At 56.8% G+C, this 25477-nt stretch overlaps 1 protein-coding gene across 9 annotated transcripts in view; it reads left to right on the top strand.

The window, feature by feature from the left end:
- Positions 1 to 25477, top strand: part of AFAP1 (actin filament associated protein 1) — a 146038-nt gene that overhangs the window by 60811 nt on the left and 59750 nt on the right. For all 9 annotated transcript variants that reach the window (XM_053901724.1, XM_053901723.1, XM_053901721.1 and 6 more), the window contains 4 exons: positions 1033 to 1161; positions 3075 to 3172; positions 14312 to 14420; positions 22412 to 22623. In XM_053901724.1, coding sequence (XP_053757699.1) covers positions 1035 to 1161; positions 3075 to 3172; positions 14312 to 14420; positions 22412 to 22623 — 546 coding nt within the window. In that variant the 5' untranslated portion in view covers positions 1033 to 1034. The remainder of the gene's footprint in view (positions 1 to 1032; positions 1162 to 3074; positions 3173 to 14311; positions 14421 to 22411; positions 22624 to 25477) is intronic.

Genomic DNA, 25477 nt, shown 5'->3' with positions numbered 1-25477 from the left:
TATCGTACAGGATGCCAAAAACGTGCATCCCCTGGGGCGGACGCTTCGTACCACTCCGTCAAAGCTCTTTTTCTTTTAAAGTTTATTTTATTTTGAGAGAGGGCGTGAGCAGGGGAGGGGCGGAGAGAGACGGAGCACAGAGCCTGACGTGGGGCTCAAAGTCACAAACTGAGATCGTGACCTGAGCAGAAATCCAGAGTCAGACACTCCACCAGCTGAGCCACCCAGCTGCCCCCCAAAACACTCTTAAAGTAACATTTTGATTTTTACTGTCAGTGTGTGGTGAGGTATACAGTGGCCACAAGTTTAGTTTGCCGTCCCTGCTTTGCTTTGTGCTAAGAGGGTGGCAGTTTAAGCCTCTTCGCCTTTGCACCATTAATGCCGGACAAGAAGAATAAAGCTTCAGTACTATAAAAATAGTTGGAGCCCCTGCACACCCTACAAGGGCTTTGGGGTCCCTGAAAGGTTCACGCCATGAGACGTCAATTGCTGACTTCAGCCACGTAGCCTGGTCTTGAGTCTGCCTTGATCCTATAAGGGACAGACACGGTGAGGAGCCCGCACCCAAGTCCTTCTTGGCATCGGCATCTTTCTCGTAACTGCACAGACATGCTCACGGCCTTCTTGGGGATGGAAGCAGCCCTACAAAGGCAGAGTTGAGTGTTGAGTTTCTGCAACCACGTCCTAGTGGTTATTTGAAAACTCTTTGGCGTTTCAAACTGCCAGCTCCTTCTCAACATTGAAATTTAATATGCGATTGACCCCATGATATCGGGCTTTTGGGTCACGGCTCCATCTGTTGGCAGCACGGCTCTGGAGCTTGTCCGAGACGAAACTCGCCGCGTCAAAGCCGAGCAAAGCAGTGTGTTTGTCTAGAAGGTGCTGCCTGGATCTTCGTCCGCCTGGCTTCGGCAAACTTGCTTTGCACGTGGGAACGCTGTACCCAGTCCAGCTGAAATGAAACGCATTTATCCTGTGGCGTGTGCACACCGGTGGGTCTGACAGTGTCCTTCCTCTCTCCTTTGTTCGCAGCAATGGAAGAGTTAATAGTTGAACTCCGTCTCTTTCTTGAACTCCTGGACCACGAGTACCTAACGTCAACCGTCAGGGAGAAAAAGGCGGTGATTACCGACATCCTGCTGAGGATACAGTCATCCAAAGGTGCGTCTGCTCTTTCTTCCTCCAGGGTCTGTTTTGCCTCTGAACCTTCTTCAATACCACCATGTAAACACGATCGTTTGTTCATTAACCTATGAACCTATCGATTCACCACGCTGTCCCCGAGGGCCTCCCCGTGTGCCCGGTGCTGGTGGGCTCCCCGCGTGGGAGGGCAAAGCCTTTGAGGAGCTGACGGTGACCACGCTCTACTTACTTCCTCTCTGTACACTCCTCTCCTCATCGGGAGCATCCGCCTCGGACGAACGTCGTGGGAGTCAGAGGCGATGACATAAAATACCTCCAGACAGTGTCTGACATGTGGTAAACCCACGATCACTGGCTGTGATTTCCTCCTGTTGCTTTTTTTTCCCTTTAATATTTATTCAGTTTTGAGAGAGAGTGAGTTGGGGAGGGGCAGAGAGAGAGAGAGAGAGAGAGAGAGAGAGAGAGAGAGAATGAGAATCCCAAGCAGGTTCCACACTGTCAGCACAGAGCCCCATGCGGGGCTCGAACTCCCGAACCGTGAGATCGTGACCTGAGCCGAAGTCAAGAGTTGGACGCTCAACCAACCGAGCCACCCAGGGGTCCCTTTCCTGTGGCTTTTATGGGTGGAAGGGGCCCCGCTTTCCAACCCCGCGCCCTCTGCGTGTTCCCTTTGCCCGGCTGTTCCTGACAGGCGGTCTGGACGCACCACCGCATGCGGGCCTCCAGCCTTGGGAGCTGCTGTTGGCTTTCCCCGATGCCCCTTCCTGTCTCCTTCTGCCCGGTGGGTTCCGACCCTCTGTCTCTCATGCTGTGCTCTGTACGTGCTTCCGAGGCTTTCCACCTGTCTTGTTCTCCCCTCCACTCTTTAATTAGCCTTGAACCTGTCTGCTGATTATTTTCAGTGGTAGAATTCCCATTCGTTCTTTTTCTGTCTTTTCACTGTTGCCAGTTCCGTGCCAGAATTCTCCACCGCAGCTTCTGGCGCTCAGGGCTCTGGCTTTTCACAGCCCATTTTCCTGCCTGCGTAGCACATGCGGCCCAGTGCAGGCGAACCTTGTCGAGTGGCTGTGCTTGTGGGTCTTTCCAGGTGGGTCCTGGCCTATAGATAGTCCCGTGTCCATATGAAACCCGATTCCTTCCACTTTCCTGCCTTCACTGACCTGGTGCTCACTGTTGTTTCTAAGAGTTACTTGTGTGTAAACTTGTCTTCCCAACTTGAATACGAACCCACTGAGAGCATGAGCTCACACCAGCCATGGCACTCACCGCACTCGTCTGTCCCAGTGTCTGACTTTAAGAGGGCACCTAATACAGGGGTGCTGGGGTGGCTCAGTCGGCTGAGCGTCCGACTCTTAATTTTGGCCCAGCTCATGATCCCAGCGTCGTGGGATCCAGCCCCGTGTCAGACTCTGCACTGAGCATGGAACCTGCTTGGGATTCTCTCTCTCTCTCTCTCTCTCTCTCTCTCTCTCTCTCTCTGCCCCTGTCTTCCACTCATGCTGTGTCTCTCTCCCTCTCTCTCTCCAAAATAAAAAAAAAGTTAAAAAATGAGAACAAAAGAGGGCACCTAATACACACGTGCTGATTCCCAGGAAAGCGCCCGCCCCCGGAGTCCGCAGGTAATCGCTGACCTGAGGGGAAGTTCAGGCAAAGCACCTCACCTTGGCGAGGCCGGTGGCTTTGGGAAGAACGTGGCTTTGGTGGCCGCTCCCTCATTTGCACCTGCTAGTGTCTCCGTGAGTTCCGTAACCCTTTTTTTCCAGCCGTAGATTCCTCACCTGTGAAGTAGAGAATGACAAAGTTGCTGTACACGATTAGAGAAAACAAATATTTGCAAAGCATTCACGATGGGGCCGAGGGAGTGAGAATGGCTAGCGCCCCCCCCCCCACCCCCCGCCACTCAGTTCTGTGGTTTTGGTTGATGCTCACAGGTTTCGAAGTGAAAGACCATGTTCAGAAGCAAGAGACCCCCAACAGCCTGCCGGCTCCTCCCCAGATGCCTTTGCCGGAGATCCCTCAGCCGTGGCTGGTGAGTGAAGGGTCCCCCCGGGGCAGCAGCAGAGCCCCCGGGCCCCGGGCTACTCAGGGCTCCGGGCAGGTGATAACGGCTCGGGTCTGGGGGAAGGGAGGCCTCGTCTTGCTAGAGGCTCTCCTTCGAGTGGTTTGTAGGGCTGCGAGCGGGAGGCTGTTCACGTAGCTTCCCTTGGGAGGCTGGTGTTTCCTTTAACAAGGGCTGGAGCTCCAGGTCCGTGGAAATCTGTTCTTAGGTCAGATTTTTTTTTTTTTTTTTTTTTTTTAAATTAAAATCAGAGGCTTTAGCAGGCACAACAGTGGCAGCAGAGTCTAGGGACCTGACCGTCTGGGTGAGTTCTGGAGTTGAATACCTTAGTCTGACACTTTAATATTCATTGTCATGCTTCTTCTGGGGCAAAAAAATACATCCACATCCCAGGAATGTGTGTTGGATTGGATTGGATGCATCCAGAAATTGTTTTGGAAGTCTTTTGCCACGTTGGCCGTTTTGGGGTGCTCTCACATGCACCTTCTCACGGGCCACTTAGCTCTTCCTGCCTTGCTGCGTTCTCGTGTGCTCACGTAGGAACGTTGGACATGCCGTCAGGACCAGAGCAAACTTGGTTACTCGACGGTTTTCTTTTTAATGTTTGCTTTCAGCAGGGACACGTCACCATCTCACCCTCAGGACAAGGGCTGTGGGAGAGCAGGGCCTGTCTCCGCCTGGGTCCCCGCGTCGTGGCCCGTGTCCACTAGACGCCCATCAGTTAGCATTTCAGAGGGGACAGAGGACGTTAGCACCCGTCGGCTCCCTCCTGCGTATCACACACCTCACTCGGTATTTTTCCACTTAAAATTTCATGTAATCCTCACGGCTTGACCTTAGAGAACCCCTACAGCACCTGACCATGTGACTAGGACGCACACCCATTTCCAGACCAGGAAATTTAGGTCAGTGAATATACGTGGTTGGTTCAACACCACACGAGAGTCAGGAAAGGCAAAAATTGTAGCAGGTTCTTCGGATTCAAATCCAGTCTTTTCTCAACGCTACCGTTTTGGGGTGTGGCCGCACAGCCCAGGCAGGCATGGCTCCCGGAGCAGAGAATGTGGTGTCCGGAACCGGAAGCCTGAAGGGTAACCGTGAGCTCGTCCCGAGACGGTAGGTCTCCGGTGCTTAGAGAAGGTGCCTGGCAGGTGCCAAGCCCCACGCAAGGGCCTGCCGCTCCTGGAGAGAGCCGTACTTCCCAGACTTTCACGGCCCCGAATCCCCGGGGATCCTGTGAAAACGAACCTTCTCATCCACTAGGTCCGCATGGGGCCTTCGGTGCTGCGTTTTCAACAAGATCACAGAAGAGAACTGGGGGGAAAGCCCCAGAAGTAAATAAAAGTCACCCACTTTTCCTTCTTCCTGGGAGAGGCGCCTTCTTCCTCCACCCTTGCCGTCCGGGCGGGGGGGCCACAGGCCTCAGGTCCGAATCCCGATGTGTTGTAAGTGGCTCGTGTGCACGGGGTTACAGCAATAAAGTCAACTTGATCAATTTCCGCGGCCACCAGGGAAGTTTACTTTACACGCGGGGCTCTCGTGTGTAGCTTGCCTACTTGTTTTACACACTTAGCCTTTTTGCGGTCGAGAGTGTATTGAATATATGATTTTTATGCACCGTGTTTTATCATTTTAACATGATGTGTTTCTCCCTCTTTATAAATTTCTTTTTTAATTATTCGTTTCCTTCTTAAAACTCATCCCGTTTGTTGTAGAAACGGACTTGTCATTTGTTTTTAGATGTAACGCGGAACCGTAGGCCAGAAGTGTTTGTCCTCATACACGTCGTTTGTGTGAAAGAGGCAGAACAGGATGGAGGTCAGCGGTTCATTCCTTTCTGGGTCTTATCTTCCGGCTCACGTGTGCTTTCCTGGTCTGAGCCCGGGGCCCTCCCTACACTGTGGCTTGTCTTTCATCGCTGCTGTTCAGATCGGAGAGCGGGGACGCTTCTGTGAATGTCGTGGACTCTTCGGCTGCCACGTAAAGTGCCACATACCTGGTCCGGACTGAGACCCGTGTCTCAGTCTGAGACCTGAGACCTGGTCCAGACCAGACAGATTGCCGCTTTCGGTTTCAATTGCAGACAAAGCCTGCTCATTGAATAGCCAGCATTCTCTACCATTTTGGCCACCAAATAGTCAACCCGTTCCCCTGGGTTTTTTCTCAGATGGAGTTTGCTATTCATTCACTCGTTTGTGCTCTCTCTCTCTCTCTCTCTCTCTCGCTCCTGTTTCTCGCCGTGCCAGGCCTATGCTCTGTCCCTGCCTTTGGCTGCAGTGCTGCAGACTGTCCTGGTCTAAGGTGCACGAGGAGCCCTCCTATTGGTGGTAGCGGGGTAATCAACAATGTTGGTCGGGGCGCCTGGGGTCTCAGTCGGTTGAGCGTCTGACTCTTGGTTTCAGCTCAGGTCATGTTCTCATGGTTTGTGCGATCCACCTCACCTTGGGTTCTGTGCTGACAGCATGGAGCCTGCTTGGGATTCTCTCCCCACCTCTCTCTGCCCCTCCCCTGCTGTTGCTCGTGCTCTCTCTCTCTCTCTCTCTCTCTCTCTCTCATAATAAACATTTTTATTTTTTTAATGTCTTTTCTAAATTTATTTTTGAGGGAGGGAGGGAGAGAGACAGAGTGTGAGCGGGGAAGGGGCAGAGACAGAGGGAGACACAGAATCCGAAGCAGCTCCAGTCTCTGAGCTGTCAGCACGGAGCCTGACACGGGTCTCGAACTCCCAAACTGTGAGATCATGACCTGAGCTGAAGTCACACATTTAACCAACTGAGCCATGCAAGCACCCCTAAATATATTACATTTAAACGAATAGCTTTTGAGTAGGAGTCTGACCCATGGACAATCTCTCCCTACTGGTGCCTAGAACATGGGTATCTGGGGTTTTCCCGCAGCCTCTAAGCCAGGATGTTCCTTGCTACGATTCTCCTGGGATTGTGATGTGGGGCCAGGGGCTACGCCCTGCATTCTTCTAGTCTTTTCTGCGTCATCTCTACCTGTGGCAGTTAGTGATTTTCGGTTTTTGTTTCCTTGAAGTGGAGCAAAATGTACACTTGTGAGCTGCCCTGAGTTTGGAGCCTGTGCAGCTAGCTTCAAGTGCTGTGCTGTTCTTTCGCAGTCGACACGCCCTCCCTTGATTGAATGGTTTTCTTTTCTTCTTTTGTAGTTTGTCTTGACCAAACCTTTCTTTTCCTCCCTCCCTCCCTCTTTCTTCCTCCCTTTCTTTCTTTCTTTCTTTCTTTCTTTCTTTCTTTTTCTTTTCTCTTTTCTTTTCTTTTCTTTTCTTTTCTTTTCTTTTCTTTTCTTTTCTTTTCTTTTCTTTTCTTTTCTTTTCTTTCTTTTGATAAGTAATCTCTATACCCAGTGTGGAGCTCGAACTCACAACCCTGAGGTCAAGAGTCGTACACTCCACTGACTGAGCCGGCCAGGTGCCCCCTGACTGAAGCTTTCTAAAGAGCATCGTCTCAAAGAGGCATCACCTCGCCTTTTGCACTCATTATTTCACTGGCTTATTTGTGTAATAGTTACATCAATAATTACTGTAGGGAGTGTAAGTGCTTAAGGAACGAGGCTGACTCCTGGTGCACGTACAACTCAGTGGATGGGACCCTTTGCAGGGGGCACCCTGGAGAGGAGCCTGTCAACCATGGATGTTGAGCACTTTCCGGACATCCATCAGGGCGCTTTCCATAGGGAATGAAGAAAGCCTGTCACGTCAGCAAGTCCGGGGAGTAGAGGTGGGTCAGGATGGCCCCACTGTCTTTTTCTGATGGTGCTTCAGTGAATTCATCATCCAGTAAGGAAGCCGGTCTGTCATTCAGTGGATTCAGTCTGCCCCTGGTGAGCTGGCTTTTGGCCGGTCGGTCATTTGCTGGTGGCAGGCTGACTTTCAGCGGAACTAGCAGGTGCTGGGGCAGAGGTGGAAAGGACAGGCAGCCACTGGGCCACGGCCTACGGCTCCCCAAGGAAGGCGGGGTGGCCTGGAGCTTGGCACGCGGCTCCGTGTGCCGGGGAGCGACTTGGCCAGGGGCCTGCCCGTGAGGCTGCCACGCTGTAGGGGTTCGTCCCGAGGCGCCCGTGGGGGTTCCCGTCTACGCCGCCCATGAAAGGCTGAAGAATGTGTCGTAGGGCAAGATACGTGATACTCCGGCCACGTCCTCTTCTCCATCTGAACAACTGTTAGAGATGAGTTATCTTTGACCTAAAAAGGTCAGCGGTCCCTTTCAGTGCCCAGCAGGGCTTTATGCAACGACCACCGACCATCGCCCGTTATTGCGTCTCCCCAGGGGACCGTGAGGGTCTATTGAACAGCAGCGGCTCCTTTCCACACCCTTCTAAGCAAGCGAAGTCTGCACTTTGTGGAGACGGTTTGTCTCTGTGCTGCTTTGTGTGCCGCGTGCTGTGCAGAAGAGGCCTCTGGCTTCTCAGGGTCGGGGAGCGCGTCCCTAAGTCTCGTTAGCATTGACGATGCGCCCATGCACCGAGGGAACATCTGAGTGTTCCTGCTCCGTCCTGGGAGGAAATGTGGTGGTGGCCGAGGGCGTCCCGTGTGACCTGGGGTCCTTCAGTGTGGCCATCAGGCTTCAGAAGTGCTCGCAACAGTGTGGACGCTCGGAACTCCTCCCAAGGCCTCGAAATCGCAAGCGTGGGGCGAGTGGTCGCACCCCCTTGCTCTCCGACGGAGACTAGAATGGGCCGAAGGAATGGTTTGTTTGATAAAAGCCTTCTGGGAAGAGCTGTGCTTTTCCACAGAGGTCCGTGTGGTTTCGCACCACAGTGCGCAGCTGTCACGCCGATGCCCTCCCCGCGTGGCCAGGGCGCAGAGCGCTTGTGACGGTGGACACGTCCACGTGGACACGGCTGCCGGCTGGCACCTGTGCTCACGGGGCCGTTTCGCGGGGGGCCGGGTGCCGTCGGCGGTGACTCCTTCCTCCCCCTCGTCGCGGAACAGCGCTGAGCCCAAACCCGGGGACTCTCAGGTCTTCACGGCTGAGCGAGGAGAGCTGTCATCAGTGTGCTGCCCAGTCGAGGCATTTAGAAATGTTTTCATTCGGTAATTCAGTGGCCGAGCGCCACACGGTGTTTGGATGGGGTGTGAGAGAGCCACTGAGTTCTTTGATGTTTTAGGGCCAGAGTTCATAAATGGTGATCGCTTATTATGTCAGCGGATAATAATGAAGACCTTCTGGAGCGGTGTTAACATATTCATGACCTAAGTTCCAGCATTTTAACCATCATTAGGCGTCCAGTTCGCTGCGTCAAGTGCATTCACGGTGTTGGGGAGCCCCCCCCCCCCGCCCCGCCCCCCTCCGTCCCCGGAACTTGTCCCTCCTCCCCAGCCGAGACTCTGTCCCCAGGAAGCCAGCCCCCCCCGCCCCCCGGCACCCACCGCTCTGCTTTCCGGCTCTGTGGAACTGTCAAGTGTGGTCCCGGCGTCCCCTCCGCCCCCGCACCGTGCTTCCCGAAGCACTTTCACGGCAACTTTGTCCGACGGATGAGATTCCGAGGCTCCTTGAGGTTGTCTGACAAAGTGAAGTACTTTTCCAGTGCACAGTTGAGACCAAAGCCCGAGACTTAAAACAAGAAAGCCATTTATGTCCTGGTGAAATCAGATGTGATCCTCTTAGTGAACACGAATCATTTGTTCTTCTTCTTCTCCCCCCCTTGTCTTCCTGAGGAGTTCAGTCTCCTGTGTAATTCCTGTGGCATCTTTTAGAAATTTAACGTGTGGCCGCGCTCCAGATACGTATCCTGTTTATACTCCTGACGGACCGTTTGGCCTTCCCTGCGGATGCCTTCCCGCTGGTGGAGGAGGGGGAAGAGGACACGGCCCCGCGGGGCTTCCACTCTTTGCCACGCGTGAATGAAGCCACAGGAAACTGAACAGTGTGAATACGGTCCCACTGTTTACGCACGTGCTAAGCGGAATGCGAATCTGCAGGGTGTGACCTGGGCGAAAACTTGCCTTTTGCCAGGAAGCGTACTTACTCAAAATGCTTGCTGTTAGGGCCAGACCCCTTTGGCTGCGTAGACTGTAAAATTCTGTTACCATCGATGGTCACCCCACGCCAGTCCTCAGCGGCGCGGACAGCTTCGCCGCGAAGCCGTGCTGCCCAAAGGAGGTTGGCGCTCGTGCGTGGGTGCCCTGCCGTGCTTCCCAAACGCTGTGTCAGCTAGAAAAGGCTCTTGCTGATGTGTAACAGACCTCGACCCTGAACTCTGATGTTCTTATTTCACGTTATGTTACTCTTGATGGATTTTAGTCACGCCAACCAGAAAAACAATCTGGATGCCCAACGTATGTATAGAATTCAAGTCAGAAAGTGATTCCAGGGGCCCCTGGGCGGCTCAGTTAGTTACGTGTCCGACTCTTGATTCTAGCTCAGGTCAGGGCCTTCTTGGGATTCTCTCTCTCTCTCTCTCTCTCTCTCTCTCTCTCTCTCTTTCTACTCCCCCCTCCCCCCCCGCCAAACAAACTTAAAACAAAAAAGTGATTCCAGGTGATTTCAGACTCTTGGCTAGAATCAGGGCTCTTAGCTTATCGTTTCTGCCGCAGAGGCCCGAGAGACGGGTTGGGGCAGCAGGGAAGGTGGTGGGGAGCAGCGTGACAGGCAGGGAGCCCCAAAGGGCGCTGGGCAGGTGGAATGGCCGCCTTTGTGAGGAGACGGTGGGAATGACCCTGGACCCAGCGCCTCAGCGGGCTGGTAGGCTCCTTCCTGTGGCGGGCATGGCAGCAGGTGCAGTGGGATAAGGTCGAGGCACGGAAGTGTATTGTGTCCCGGTCCCCGGCCTCCAGCTCAGCCCCGGGCCTCTCCAGCCGGCCTCCCGCTCCTCCACCAGTGAGCTCCGCGTGTGTGTGACCTCCGTGTGGGGGCCTTCCCCCTCCTGGCCTCAGTTTCCTCATTAAGTAAAATCATCATCAAAATACCAGCATCTCAGTGTTAATTTCTGAACCAGAGAAAACACATATAAAGTGTCCAGAACAATGTCTGACGTGCGGTAGGCCAGCAGTAAATGGCAGGTACCATTGTTTTATTGCTGAAAGGGTCATAATAACGATGATAATTACGCTTCTACTATACACTTATATAAACATGATATTTATTATTATCAATGGGAAAATAGGTCCCTGAAGGCTTCTCCTTAAATTAGCAAAGGCAGATGCTGATGGGCTTTTCCTTCCAGAAAGAGAGGAATTGGATTATGGCCGATGCGGAGAGCCAAGCAAGCCTGTAGATTGGATTTCTGTCCAGCCGTGGGTGCGGGTTCCTCTAGTAAGACATGGACGCCTCGGAGGAGAAGCTTACCTTAAGGCAGGAGAGAATTCCTAAGCTACGGAGTAACTTTCTCTGAAGTATCAATTTGAGGGAGAAGTGTTTCCGTGGATCTGACGATGTCTAGTGACTGGTGCGGTGCCGGTCCGTTCGTGTCTGGGGCGCGGCCAAGCAACCAGGGGTCAGTCATCCCTCCAGGAGGACGGTCTCTCGCGCGTCTCCCCAAGTCTCTGCAGAGGCTGTGGGGGTGGTTTGTGGGGCCAGCGCAGGAGACGCGGGGGGCGGGGGCGGGACAGCGGCCAGGCTCCGTGTGCAGACTCTGTCTTCTGTATCGAGGGCAGCGTGCACGGTCCAGGTTGGCGCCACGCTGGCGATTGGTGTCGCCGTTAGAAGGTGCACCTCAGAGGCCGCCCTGGCCAGAGACTGGTGTCCTTACCACAGAATGAGGCCCCAAGCTCAACTCTCCCGGGACTCTCCAAACCGGTCAAGCTGGCGTTATGGCCTGCTGACCTGCAGCTTTACAGGAACGCCGGAATGAGCCCGAGAGCTGGGGTGGACGTCACAGGCGCCCTCGTTTGCAAGTGAGGACAGCGGGGCCCAGAGCTGCGGGGAGGTGACGCGGCCCCGGGACGGCGCTGTCCCCACACGCGGTCCGTGCCAACGAATTGGCCTTCGTCCTATTTGTGCTAGACTCCTGTTTCCTTCCCCTTGCCTTCTCTGGTTTTCCATGAGCCCTTTTGGAAATCTGCCTTCTGTGTTTTGTACTTAGAAAAATTCCTGTTTGTTTGCTTGTTTTTCACTTGGAGATAGTGTGTGACTGGGGGAGGGGAGGGGGGGGGGGAGAGGGAGAGAGAATCCCAAGCAAGCTGTGCACTGTTAGCACAGAGCCTGACCAGGACCTCGATCTCACGAACCGTGAGATCATGACCTGAGCCAAAATCAAGAGTCTGACACTTAACCCACTGAGCCACCCAGGCTCCCAGCCACCCTCTAAAAATTCCTGGTAATGGTGATTTCAGTGAACTCTTACTATTGAAAAGGCTCAGAAAGAAGCTTCTCCTCTGAAAGCAACGATACTAACGGCTCGGGTCCCTCTGTTTAGCCTTTCCCACACTTGCTGTTACTTAACAAGCCGTGGTTTCTCTGACTGAAACCCAGAATTTCCAGGATAAGGAGTATTTGGGAGTGGAGTGTAGGCCCTTTGGGGAGAGAGAGGGTGTTCCCCCGTAAGAATGATGTTTTTGAGGGGTATTTCTTCGAAGCCAAGGTAGCTTAATTTTTTACTGATTTTAGAAACGGTAAATATTACGTGGACGAGCCAAGCTACACAGATATGCAAATGCTTGTTAACACGTTGGTGAATGACCTCCCGTCTGTGTATGTGTGTAAGCCTAAACACACACATTTTCCACGAAGGGCTCCGGCGTGCCGGCTTTCTCCCACCGAACAGAGTCCAGGGAAGGTTTGCCAAGAAAGTGACCGTAGCAGCTGCGTGCTGCCCTTCTGACGTCTGCACGTGAGTGGGTCGGCACACCTAAGCGTTCTTCTCTTGGTGAACTTTGAGATTGTTTTTAGATTTTGCTAACTAAGCTTTTATTGAACATCTTTACACATTTTTGCTCTCATGACTGGTGGCCCTCTGGCCATGCGTTTCCAGAAGTGGAATTATGGGGGGGGGGGGAACGCCTGGGGGGCTCAGTCTGTTGAGTGTCCGACTTCTGCTCAGGTCACGATGCCACAGTTTGAGTTCGAGCCCCGCGTCGGGCTCTGTGCTGACAGCTCGGAGCCTGGAGCCTGTTTGGGATTCTGTGTCTCCCTCTCTCTCCCCCCCTCCCCCTCTCATGCGCGCTCTCTCTCTCTCTCTCTCTCTCTCTGTCAAAAATAAATAAAACATTAAAAAAAATTAACGGAAACAAGAGGTGGCGTTATGGGACCTGAGGGCACACCTGCCGAGAAGCTGTGCCAAACCCGCGACCAGCAGCAGCGGCTGGGAGTCAGTTGCGGGAGCCCGTCAGCTGGGAGGGGAGCCCCTCACCCCGTGCGGCTTAGCGTAGCTTGCGGCTGTAGGAACGGGCTCTGTGCTCCCCCTCAACGTCTGTTTGAGTCAGCTGTTCGTAACGCTCTCCCAGGCCGTGAACAATTGGCCTGTTCCAACTTCCAAGAGGAAGTTGAAACCCTCTGTGTTTCATGAATAAAGACACACAGTGAGGCAGGCGGCTCTTTTCCACGAGTAACAAGCAGGGATTTTAACCCGGGCACGGGCTCCTGTTCGGACCTGGCCTGGGGCAGAGCATGGTGTAGCGGGTTCCGTTTTAAGCACTGCCTTTTCGGGAGGATAGGAGGGAGCTGGGTGCCGTCCAGCGGACGACCACAGAGTGACGACAGTCGGGAAGGCAGCCCGGCGGGAGGCGTGCGAGGAGACGGGGGTTGCGTAGTCCGGGGCGCGGGCCCGGGGCGGAGGGCAGATAACGGGCCTCAAGCAGATGGAGGAAGATTGTGAAAATGACCCTGCGTCTGGCGAGAGGAAGGAGTGGGTTGGATGCACGGTGGGGGATTAGTCATTCACAAAGGACTTTTGGATCCGGTGCTGAGTTGCACTTTCCGTGGTGGAGTCTCACGTTCCAGAGAGTTAGTATAAACCCTTAGGATTTCTTCGAAACGTGTTGTGCTTGGACACTTAACTTGGTGGATCGTCCGTCCGGGCCACTGTTCTGTTCCTTTCTCAGTGACGTCTTTCTAATGTGCTGGATGTGGGTCGTGTGAACCAGTCACAAGAGGGAGAGAGAGGATGTGAATACAAAAAGGTCTTCGGTGGACAGGCCTGGTGTCGGAAAAAGCCCGGCTCGATTTCAGGGAGGCCGTTTAGACCCCCGGCCTCACGCTCCGTGTCTGGGACGCGTGAGTTAAGGTAACGTCTGCCGCGGAGGCCTCCGGAGGCGGCTGACTGAGCCACCTGCGGCCGATGCACAGGCGCCCGGCACGGCTCCGGGCGGGTAGCAGGTTTTGGCAAACGCTGGCTTTCCTTGCCCTCCCCTCCCCGCCGTCTGCCGGCGTGAGGACCACCGAGTGAGGGAAGCGGCAAACTCCCGGGTGTCCGTGCGGCGCGAGGTGAGGACGTGCTCCTCCTCGGGCACGTGCGAGGGAAGAAGGCGGCCTCTGTCCCCGCCGGCTCTCGCGTGTTCGGAAGGTATGGCCTCAGGACCAGGGTGCCTCAGCCCCAGAGTCTGACCAGAAACTGCGGCGGGATTGGATTCCGCCACGGCAGACTCCTTCTCGACAGAAGTTTCTCTCAGAGAGCAGCTCGTAGGCGACTTTCTTTCATAATTCTTTAAAAGCGTCCGTGGCCGCGGGAGGGGCGTGGTGGGAGTGTGGGCCGGCCACGTTCGTCTGTCCAGCCGCTGCCTACCTACTGCCTCGCGGCGGATCCGGACGGTTCCCGCGCCCCGGAGCCCTGGGGACGCAGGAGGGTCAGTGCTGTGGGGGACGGGGGAGGGGAGCCCCCCTCTCGGCTCTGGGGAGGGTCCGAGAGAGGGCGGCGAGTCCGCCCCTGCCCCGGAAGCAGGCTGTGCCGGGGTGCGAACGGCCGCTGGCCGCTGGCGACCTGGCGTGGACCCGGTGGGGTACGGCCAGGGCCGGGCCGGGGTGGACGTGGCAGGGAAGCAGTAGGGACCCCGGCAGGGCCTGAACTCAGAACCCCTCTGTGGGACGGTGTTCTTTTTTACCACGGACTTCGCAAGGAAAGGGGGAAGTGCTGGGCAGCACCTGCTAATGCACACTACAGAATTTTCTGGCGACAGTTCTGATCTCTGGTGTCTCCGCTTCTTCTCCTCAGCCACCCGACGGCGGGCCGCCACCGCTCCCGACGTCCTCTCTCCCGGAAGCTTATTACGAGGAGGCCGTGCCCCTGAGCCCTGGGAAGGCTCCGGAATACATCACGTCGAGTGAGTGTCGGGGCTGCCCGGCCCGTGCCGGCCGCCTCGTCTGCGGGGCGGGGAGAGCGCGGCTCGCTCTCTGGGGAGGAAGGGGAGGAGGGGCCTACAGAGCGACGGGGAGCGTGGAGCGGAGTCCCTCTGGACCCCGAAGGTAAGTGCCGGAAGGGCTGTGAAGCCTGCAGTGCCTCGCCGGCCCCTTGGGGAACTCACTGTCCGCTTCCTCTGACCCGTGCTGAAGCCTTGTAGCCGTGGAGTCCTAGGTCTCGATGGAGCGTGTCCCCTTTGGTCACAGGCAGTGACTTCCGTGGCGGCGTGTGTTTGCGGCTTCCCCCCGGGTGCCGTGATGGGTGGAGCCGCAGCTGGAAAAGCCTGGGTACAGAACCCGTGGGCGTCCCAGTCACAGGCCTTCCTTCCCGCCTGTTTCTTCTTCCTTTCATATAGGGTTTTCTAGAAAATTCTTGCCTAGGCTGGAGCCGTCCTGGCGAGGCTCTGGTCTGGCGCCTGCCTGGTAGCTCTCAGAAGTACCTCTGTTGGGTCCCAGCCCCCACATTCACACGGAGCACCTTTCTCTCAGCACCTCTGGACTTTGGTGCCGGATCACCGGCTTCATCTCTCCCCCGATCCCCTGTCAGGCAGGGAGCTGTCGTCCCCGAGCGAAGTGCGGGGACGGCATCCGGGTCCCTGTGGACGAGAGAGCCGTGCTTTTCTTAGACACATGAGACGGGAAGTCAGGCGGGTTTGCTCATTTTGGTCTCGGGGCTTCCGGCACGTTAATATTCGTGGCACACGGTCCTCCTTCCATCTGTCGTCTCACGGAAATGCACGCCTTCTCCCGGGGCCGTCTTCCCGTCCCCCGAGGTCTCTGCCGTGCGGCACTTCGCGGTCTCTGACCTCCCTGTCCCCTGGCAGCAGGCAGGCGGAGGTGCTGCCACCGTCTCCCTGGATCGTTCCAGGAGGGCCTCCTCCCGTGGTACGTCTTCTGCGTGAGAACCCAGCGAGCGGGACCGCCGGCCCTTTGAGGGCAGGGTGCCAGTTTGCCCGGCTTCCGGAACAGGTGCACGCTGAGGGAGAAGGGGACGGCTCTGCGACAAAGGCCAGGCCCTATCGGGCTTTGAGGTCTCTAAGTCAAGTGTTCTAATGTTTCTTTTCTGTAAAAACTACTCATGGAAAATGCGTTCGAGGAATTTCTAAGTGTCCACCATCTCAGAAATCAGGGGCCTACTCAGAAAACATGGAAACAGAAACGGCCCGGTGGATTCAGGACTTCACTGGAGTCCTTTGCTTTGTCACCGCGCTGAGCACAGGGAAACGGGTTTTTCGACAAGGGTTGCCCAGCAGTTGGAACAGTCTGGCTCTAGCTTTCTCCTACCTTCCCTCTCCCCCACCCTCAACACACTTTCTGGGCCAGAACCTGGTAGTCATTTTGTTTGACGTCGGGGGGCCTGTCTGAGGAGCCCCCCGTCAGCGAGGTGTCCTGGCCTGTTCCTCAGAGAAGCCATCCCACACTTGCTGGCGGTGGGCAGCTTTTGTTGAGCTCGCTCCGGAAGCAAGACCAGCGGGACGCACGCTCGGGGCCGCGAATCAGCGGGGCTGATGTGCGTGGCTCCCTCGGTCCGATGTCTGCGGCTGCACAGCTGGCGGTGAGGACCTCCCCCCCGCTCCCGAGAAACCGGGCAGCGGGCTGGCTTCCAGATGGTTCCTTAGGGACTCGGCACCGGCTTGTCGGACCCTGGGTCAGGTGTGGGTGTAGCAGAGAAGCAGGCTGTCAAGAGTGTCGTGGAATGAAGGGTCTGTGAAGGGAACGAGGCTTAGGCAGCCGTGGAAACGGCCAGAAAGGCCCGTGGAGCAGGGCTGGTGGTTGGGAAGAAACGCTGACGATCCGGAGGAACGGGGAGGGCAGACGGGGACGTGCCTCCGCAGAGCTGCACACGCCTGGCCGGGCCTCCGACGACGAGGGACAGGACCTGCACGAGCTGCCCGGGCTCTGGGCCCAGCGAGGGCTGGCCGGCGACTTGTGTGCGCGCTGGGGCAGCGCCCGGCCCCCGTGCCAGCCTGCGGAGAGTGCTGGCGGCCGCTCCCCTCCGGCCTTCCGGACTGCTCGCAGACCCCTCTTGTGGCCAGAGCCAGCCGAGAAAGGGACTCTGGGCAACGTCACTGCAGCCTTGCTCGGTTGATATCGTGTAAAGCTACCGCTGTTTCTCCGGCGTCCGGTGTCTGGCACCCAGGCACACGCTCTGAACCGCGTTGGGTTTCCAGGTAGGGACAGTGCAGGGTCACAGTGCAGGGTCATGGGACCCAACTGTCCCCCGTATCACAGAAAGCTCCCCGGCCCTCCACCCCAGAGGAGGCAAAGTCCCTTGCTCTTCCCGCGGGGTCTTTCTCCCCTTTGGGAGCCCGTAACCTGAAGGTTGTGATGCACGACCACCTGCCGTTAGAGTTTCTGCCGTGAGATTGTAGGGAGTGGGGGAGACACACGCAGACAGCAGAGTCAGGATGAGTAGCCTCGTGTGTAACTAGTCCCGTCCTCATTTCTACAACTGGTCAGTGGTCATGGCTCGTTTTTTTAACTTCCTTCCTGTTCCCATTGGCTTCGGCAAGCACCTTGGCCAATCACCCGGTAAGATGACTCACCTTTCCTTCCCGAAAGGTCTGTGCTGCACTGGATGGTTCACTTACAGGGAGCGGGAGTACCGGGGCCACCCTAGAGACCTGCGCCCCCCGCCCGCCTCGCCCTGGTGTGGCCGTGACTAGTCACCCCAGCCACTGGAATAACCGCCGCCCCCCCCCCCCCCCGTTGTCTCCACTTTTGGGTTAATGGAGCAGTCACTGTGTCCTTTGGAGGGAACGTTCTGCCCTTAGAAACTAAGACCTGTGGGCTGCAGAGCCAAAATTGTCAGGGAAGGGAGGCAGAAATGTCCGTGATCGCTAGGGGTAACAGAGATAGGAGCCACTACCGTGTTCAGCCCTAGATTCCCAGACCCGTGAGCCCTGGCTCTGGGGGAAACTGAGGCGCAGCACACACTGCTGGAAGGTATTCTTGAAGATGGCACCCCCAGCCTCCAGGGGTGGCCAGTTCAAGCTGGTCCTAGAACTGGGTATTCGAAGGGTATTCCACTCGCCTGTTGGGTCACCTGCTTCAGGGGACGGGGACACAGCATGGCCAGTGGGTCTCACGAGCACAGACCCATAGCACGGGCTGCATCTGCTGTAACAGAGTTCTCTGGTCACAAGCAACGTCGCAGGATGCCGTGCTGGTGAACGGGGGCGTTCTGCAAGACCGTGGATGGGGCTTTCGGCAGGAGCATCGTGGCGGGGAGAGCGGATTGTCTTGAGTGATCTCTTCCAGTGAGAATGCACCGCTGCCCCTTCCGTGGAGGACGTGGTCCAGTTCCAGGTGGGTCGGCTGGGGCCGCGGGGCACAGGGTCATGTGCGGGCAGGGCCCTCAGCAGGGCCGGGAGTCAGACTGAGCCTGCCGAGCGGAAGTCCATCCCCGGACCACGGCCACTCATGCGTGAATGCATCTGGACGGGCAGCCTGGGGAAAGAGGCTGGCCGACGCTCGTGGAACGGGCCGTGTCATGTCCCCGGTCGCGAAGCCCCTCCGCGGAGGCTTTGCCGAGAGCTCTCCCAGTACGTCAGTCTTCACCTTCCCAGCGCATCTGGGAGGCCCGTCCGCACCCCTCTGCAGACCTCCTTGCTGCCAGTTCGTCTCTAGTCTTGACCACGCAGCCGAGCCGTGGGCCGTGCCGAGGGGTCCCTGTTGGGAGAACGAGCCCGTGTGGCAGGAACAGGACCACGTGCACCTGAACTACTAACTTCTACCTGTTACGTACAGCTTCCGGGCCCGGAGGAGCCCGATGGACGCAGACCGCTGGGATGTGAGGGTCGGGTTCTCCGCGGTGGGCCAGGTGACACGGAGCCCGTGTTGGGCAGCTGGGGCGCCCGTGACCAAGCATTTAGACGCCACTAGGGTGTCCGTGAGCCAAAAGCAGTCTCTCCAAGGTAAGCTAAGTGTTTCCAGAGGTTGGTGTCGCCGTGCCCTGAAATCCTAAAGGGTCTGTACCGAGCTTCACCTCTAGGGGCCTGCCCTCCGTCAGGCTTCTGCTAGCTTCTAGAACAGGGTATGATCCGAGACACAGAGCCACGGTGACGTGGACCTCACACAGTCACGGCAGCTGTAGAAGTCCACGAAAGCCGCTGCCTGCGCATCTGGTGGCTCGGAAGTCTGGAAGAGCAGCCGGCTGGAGGTGGCGGGGCTCAGGGCCTCGCCGAAATCCACGAAGACAAGTCCATCTGCCTGCGAGTCCCTCCACACTCGGCAACACGGGCGACGCAGAAGATGCCGGCGCTCTTGGCCGTGGCACAGGACCGAGGGGATCCGAGCTGCCCCAGGAGGGGGCCCCGCTGCAGGGCGGGCGACACTTCCGGGACCGGGGGCCGAGCCCGGCAGCGCCTGGCACCCTCCGGTGACCTCGACCTTCCTTCAGAGTGGAGCTGCCGCCGTTCCTTCTGCCTTCCGGTCTGCGTCTGGTGGCGGCCCGTGGTGCTGGCCCTCGCCCTGGCCACACAGGCCAGGAAGGCTGGAAGCCGGGTCCAGCCTGGCTGAGCTGGCGGCAGTCGCCGCGGATCTTGCTGAGGCTTTGGGTTCAGATCCACATTTCATCTTGTTTTTGGTTCCCGGTCGCCCGCGCCCCTTGTCCTCTCGCTCCGCAAGGGCAGCTGGTTGAAATGTTCTGATTTCTGGGCTATGGAGATATGTCTACGATACGCATTTTAACGTTTTTGGTTGCAAGTAATCGACCATCGGAGTGTTCTTTGGTTCCGTCACAACTGCCCACGGGACTAGTGTCTGGCCTGAGGACTGTTTCCTAACCAGCGACTTCAGGCACACACACAGATCCACACAGGTCTCTGGCTGGCTCTTTGGGCTGCCTCCTTGCTCCATAAGGAGCGCAGACGTCTACACGGGATGCCAGGACACGCCGGGGGCTGGGCGCTTCTAATCAGCACCCTCTCGGACTTTGCCGAGAGGAAACCCTCCACCCATCTCCGAAACGCCCGTTCCGCTGACCTCAAGGTCTGAAGGCCGGTGGTGATTCCTTCGCCTCCTCCCCCGTCCCAGGTCCTTCTTAACTTTTCACAAAGTCCTCATTGTTTCCTAATATATTCCAAACCCCAGCCCCAGACAGTGAGCTCCTTGAAGTCCTGCTGGAGCCACCGGGAGGTGCAGGGAATGAGGAGGTAATGAGACGTCCTGCTCTCCGTTGGGGAGGCGTCGGAGAGACTTCTCAGAGATTGACTTTCCTTTAGGCTCAGACTGTGGTCAGTACCCCCGACTGCTCTGTGTTTCCTGCTAAGTTGGCTGCCGGTCTCCTAAAAAGGAATGTGCCGATTCTCTCTCAGAAGCGGGGGGGCGGGGGGGGGGGGTGGGCAGTGAACCTGCTGTCTTTCTCCGCTGGGCACCTCAGCCCTCCCCAGGACAGAGAGGGCCACCAGGGGCCCTGTTGGCCATCCTCCTCCGGGGGGGAGACGTTCCAGGACCCCCGTGGATGCCTGAAGCTGCAGACAGTACCCAACCCCATATGTGCTGTGTTTCTTCCTATACACATACTTGTGATAAAGTTTAATTGGTAAATCAGGCAGCAGGAGATGAAATGCAACCAGTGTAACAACCACTGTAATAAAAGTTGTGTGAATGTGGTCTCTCTCTCTCTCTCTCTCTCTCTCTCTGTCTCAACGTCTTACTGTCCTGCCCTCACCCTTCTTCTTGCGATGATGTGAGATGACAAGTGCTCACGTGCAGAGACGAAGGAGGCGGGTGACGTGGGCGCGCGACGCAGCGTGAGGCTGCTGCTGACCTCCTGACCGCACGTCAGGAGGAGAGTCACCTGCTTCTGGATCATACCGACCGTGGGAAACTGAAACCACAGAAAGTGAGACCACGGCTCAGGGGGGACCACGGTACCGAGGTGCGCCCATCTCAGGGGCGGGGGCCTGGTCTTCCATGGCTGTACCCGTGGAAGCACAGCTGGCCTGGGACACCGTGGGGGTGGGGGCACGGGCCCTGCGCACAGTGGAAAATCCGTGCATAACTCCTGACTCTGCGAAATCTTCGCTGCTAGCCTGCCGTTGGCTTGGAAGCCTTACCGTGAGCACAAATAGTCCATCAACTCCCGTTTCGTTTGTCATGTGTATCGTGTACTGTATTCTCACGACGTAAACTAGAGACACGAAAATGGTATTAAGGGTGCTGGACTCCCTTCCCTGACCGCTTCATCGTGATTGAAAACCCAGCCGAGCAGCTGTCCCCGCTCGTAGTACTGACTCTCCGCGACGACGTTCGAGCGCGGGCATGAGCGCTGAGTGCAGGTTGTAAGCCAGTTCCCAGCGAGCCAAGAGGCGGATTCTGCCGAGCGGAAGGTCTGCGGCTGCCATCGCTCCAGAACCGCGCGGCCGCCGCGGCCGCCGTAGTCCGTCCACCCGAGTCACGCGTCGTGTAGATGTCCATCCGTCTCTCAGACGTCTCCTGAGGAGGGAGGGTGTTCCGGATGTGTCTGGGGGTGCGGGAGAGTGCGGAGGCGACGCTGACACCCCGTGTCAAGGAGCCTGTCGTCCGGCAGGGCTGAGGCTGAGAAGACGCACGGTCCCTCGCTCTCGTTGGACTCTGCACCGGCCATTCGTCCGAGGGCTTGGCAGGTATAACCGGGTTCATCCAGCAGTCCGCCCTTCTGCAGACCCTGGTTCCTTGCCCCGGGCCAGGTACGTTGTCCTGTGCTGGGGCCATCGCATCCTGCAGGGCGGTCTCCCTTCCCTGGGGGGCTTGCAGCCTGACGCAGGGGGTCGACAAACAGCAGGACAGCACGGTGGAGGCTGTAGAGGCAGACACGAGGGGCGTCTCGCCCAGCGCCTCAGCCCGGGCTGCCGGAGCGAGACGCCGCGGGCTGGGTGGCCCGACACCGGACGCTCGTCTCCTCGCCGTGCCGGCGGCCGGATGCCCGAGAGCAGGGTGCCGGCCCGGTCAGGTCACGGCGAGGGCCTCGTCCTGGCTCACGGACCGCCGCCGTCTCCGTGTGTCCTCACGTGGCGGACAGAGAGCGAGACCCCGCGCCTGCTCTCCCCAGAGAGACACCAGTCCTACCGAATTAGGACCCCCCTCACATAACCTCGCTTAAGCGTCATTACCTCCCAGAAGTCCTGTCTCCAGATAGAGTCTCGCTGGGGCGAGAGCTTCAGCACGTGAATTAGGGAGGACCGGCTTTGGCGATCCACGGAGGGCATCGTGGAGGAGGTGCCCGTAAATTAAATCGTGAAAGGCGAGAACATTCATTCGGGCAAAGGGAGATAGAGTGGGACACACAGGAAGTGAGGCGAAGCGCCGCAGGAGCGAGGGAGGATGTGCTGCGTTCGGGAGGCCGGACGCCATCTGATACGAAGCGTTACTGCCTTGCGGCATGAGAAGGACGGGCGCACGCGTGTCCGGAGGCCCCGAGGAGGACTCGAGGAGAGGGGCGGCCTTGGCTTGGATCTGGAACGTCAGCAGCGAGGGCGTGGCGATGCCCCCGGGGCGACGCTGGAGACCCCAGAGAACCTTGACCTGGTGTCGCGGTAGGGGAGGGCCGCGCTCCGCGGCTGGTGGTTCACACTGCTGAACCGGGGGCCCGCTCGCCAGGCAGCGGCGTGGCCGAGACCCGACGCCGCGGGGTCTGCGGGCGGCCGATCCCTCGCCGGACAGTCTAGGGCTGCTTCTCACGGGTGAAGGATTCTAAGGCCCTTCAGTTGAAAACTTTTCCTTCGCTTCCACCGGCTGTCTTGTTGATTCTCCCCCCCCCCCCCCCCCCCCCGGTTTTACTAACTGCCCTTTGCGTGGCGCACGGAACCCAGAGCCCCTTCCTCGTTTACTGGCTCGGCGCACGTGCTCTGGAGCCCAGAGCAGCGGTAGCTTCCAGATAAGGCTTTTGTAGGCGGGCGCCTTACCTTTACCGCTTTCCTCACTTTGGCAGATTACGACTCGGACGCGATGAGTAGCTCCTACGAGTCGTATGACGAGGAGGAGGAGGACGGAAAGGGCAAGAAGGCGCGGCACCAGTGGCCGTCCGAGGAGGCCTCCATGGACCTGGTGAAGGACGCCAAGATCTGCGCCTTCTTGCTGAGGAAGAAGCGCTTCGGGCAGTGGAGCAAGCTTCTCTGTGTCATCAAGGACACCAAGCTGCTGGTAACGCATCGCGCACGGCTCGTGCTTGCGCAGGCTCGGCGGGATCGGGCGGCGGTCTGACTCGATGGGAGCGGTCCCCGGGTGGCGCGGACGTCCGCTGGGGGGAAGTGGCCGCCGGACGGTGGGTGCGCTCACCGCGGTCGGGCGCCGGGCAGTCAGCGCGGGCCGTGGGCACCGAGCCTTGCGTGCCTTCGGTTCCGCGTCCTGCCCCCACCGGTGGGCAGAGTCCCTCCCGCCCCGGGCCACTAACGTCTGTGGCGTGTCCCATGGAAACGCACGGGCTTTAACTTGCCAGACGGCGCAAGATGGATTTTCTTGTTTGTAGTGAGTCAGTGAATTCCTCAAAGCCAGGTCATCGAGTGGGGCGGGCGGGCCAGCCACGGTTTGCGGGGAGAGTGCCCAGGAAAGGAAATTCTTTTGGAAAACTAAAGGCAGATTCTTTTCTTGTTGTTTAATCTGAGGGGCTGAAGAGGAAGATAGGCTAAGAAACAGGGAAGCCGGGGACAGGGACACGCGGGCCGCCCGCTGCCGTGTCCTTCCCACAGGGGCCCCCCTGAGGAAGCCAGAGCCCTTGAGAGCGTGTGTCACTCCCCCCCCCCCCCCCCCCCGCTTCTGTCCTTCCAGCTTTCGTAGAAAACGTGGTTGATCATCGGAACTGTGAATTGTAGAGTGTATTTTTGCATTTGCTTTTTCCTTCTCATTGACCTTGGAGAAAAGGTTCTCCCCAAATTCTACCGTTAAAACAGAACACGGGAGGATTTATGATTCTGGGTGTCACCCTTGAGTGGAGCGGGTAACCCCGTTCTTTACAGTTTCTTCTGTGAATCATGGGAATGCTTACTGGATGCTTAGGGCGTTGTATATTTTTAAATTAATGGCTAAAAACAATTTTTTTAAACACTGAGAATACATATTTTTTCCACATGTGTGGCCTGAATTTCTCCCAAATTTAGAATATGCCAAAAATGATGCCATGCGGGAATTTTAAAGTACAGAATGAAAAAAAAAAACAGATTTAAAAGATTAATATGGTCCTTATTTACAATCTGACATAATGGCTGCAAGATGTGGACGTATTATGTAAATGCTTCAACAACGTGCAGTGGACTCATGTGAAAGGGGTTTCGAACCAGGAGCAGGAAGCAAGTGGCTGTGTGGCGGGCTCAGCAGTCAGGGAGCAGGGCCCTCGGCGCCCCACAGCCCCCCTACCCCTCCCGACCGTCTTCCTCTTCCACACCCTCCCCTCCCCTCTCGTTTCTTGCAAATGAGAGGATGCCCAGGATGAAAACACCTACCATTTAGATTCGTTGTAAACGTTTCAGAAGAAACTAACGGAAAAACCACGTGAAAACACTTTCTTTGACAAAATGCAGAATCAAAGTTAATTATTACTAGGATGAAGCTTTTTTTTTTTTTTTTCAAAAATGACCTATGATGCAAGTGCCCAGATGACCCCTGTTGACCCTGAAAAAACATCAACAGTGACAAAAGCGAATGCTTTCCGAGTTTGAACAGCACAGAAAACTGTCAGTGGAAAACAAAAAGCCAGGCCCTTCCCTAAGTGAGCCTTCCTGCCCATCGGCATCGTCATCCTCGGCTTTTCGAGCAGGCACCTGGCATCTGTGACCTTCCGTGCCCAGGCGGCCCTGCGGTGGACGCCGTGATGGGCCAGACGCCCCTCAGGACGGCTCGCCCAGGTCACGGCCCCTCCTCTGGGGTCTCCGTCAGGACGGCCCCGATGGTGCCTTCCAGCTCCAGAGATCCCGCAGGCTCAGCTGAGGTCTTTTATGTGAACTGCCCCTCTTACTACCCCTCCGTCCTGCGGGCGTGGCTCTCAGGGGGGCGCCCGTCCTCTGTTTGAGAGTCTGCGTCCCCGGGAGCCCAACCCGCAGGCGTCTCCAGCCTGCACTTTCACGTAGGGCTGGTGACACATCCCATTTTGAGACATTTAACTCGAGAAAAAGACAAGCTGTCACGTTTCCTGTCTAACTCCACCCCTTGTACCGTCAATCCCCTCTTCTCCGTTTCTTTCCTTTCTTGCGCTAACCTAGAATACAAGAGACTGCCGAACGGTAAGTATTCATAACAATCCAGGGTTAGTTGGATTCGGTGTATTTTTTTTCCTTTCTTTTCAGACCGGGGCAGCCATCGAGTGGATTTTTGTGAAAGGTGGACGTGTTCCATACCTGTGGTGCTCAAGAGCCGAGGTTTTAGAACTGGAAAGTAGAGGACTCTGGAAGTCATTTCTGAAAACGGGGGTCTGTTGCTCCTGTCCCTCCCCAGTGGGTAGTGGGCTTTGCACTCATGCCACGTGGGGCTGGGGTCTCCCACTTTCCAGGTGTCTGATATTGGCAAGCTATTTAGCCAGGTGAACCTCAGTTCCCTAGTCTGCAACATGGACAGCTGTGGCGATCAAATGAAATTGTGAAAGGCCTCATATGATGCTGACTTGGTGGGAGGTGTTATAGTTACTGGTAATTTAGTGACTCCATAAAATAGCGATAATCACAGCAATAGTTTGTGTTACAAATGTGGAAACAGGCTCAGAGAGCTTGAGAGGCTTCCCAGGGGCCAGGTTTAATCAGTAACAGAGTAGGACTTGGATGCCTGAACCCTCAGACCGTCTATTTCCATGAAGATGTGTACAATCGGTCCTAAGTAATACAATTAGACCCAAGGTGGGAGGAGAAACCTTTGGACAAGGTTTGATTCTAGTCCGGATTTTACAGATCCGGATTAAACGCCACTGATGCGAACTAACTCCGCGTGCTCGCCACGGCACTGAGATCTTTAGAGCGGGTGTGTGCTGTGTAAATGGAGCCGTGTGAACTTTGGATCCTGTACTCAACCGGAA

Source organism: Panthera pardus, unplaced genomic scaffold, assembly GCF_024362965.1.
Source record: "Panthera pardus isolate Hobbes unplaced genomic scaffold, ASM2436296v1 HiC_scaffold_13, whole genome shotgun sequence".
Classification (NCBI taxonomy): Eukaryota; Metazoa; Chordata; class Mammalia; order Carnivora; family Felidae; genus Panthera; species Panthera pardus.
The sequence above is the reverse complement of the archived record's forward strand: the minus strand, read 5'-3'. Positions and strand labels throughout refer to the sequence as shown.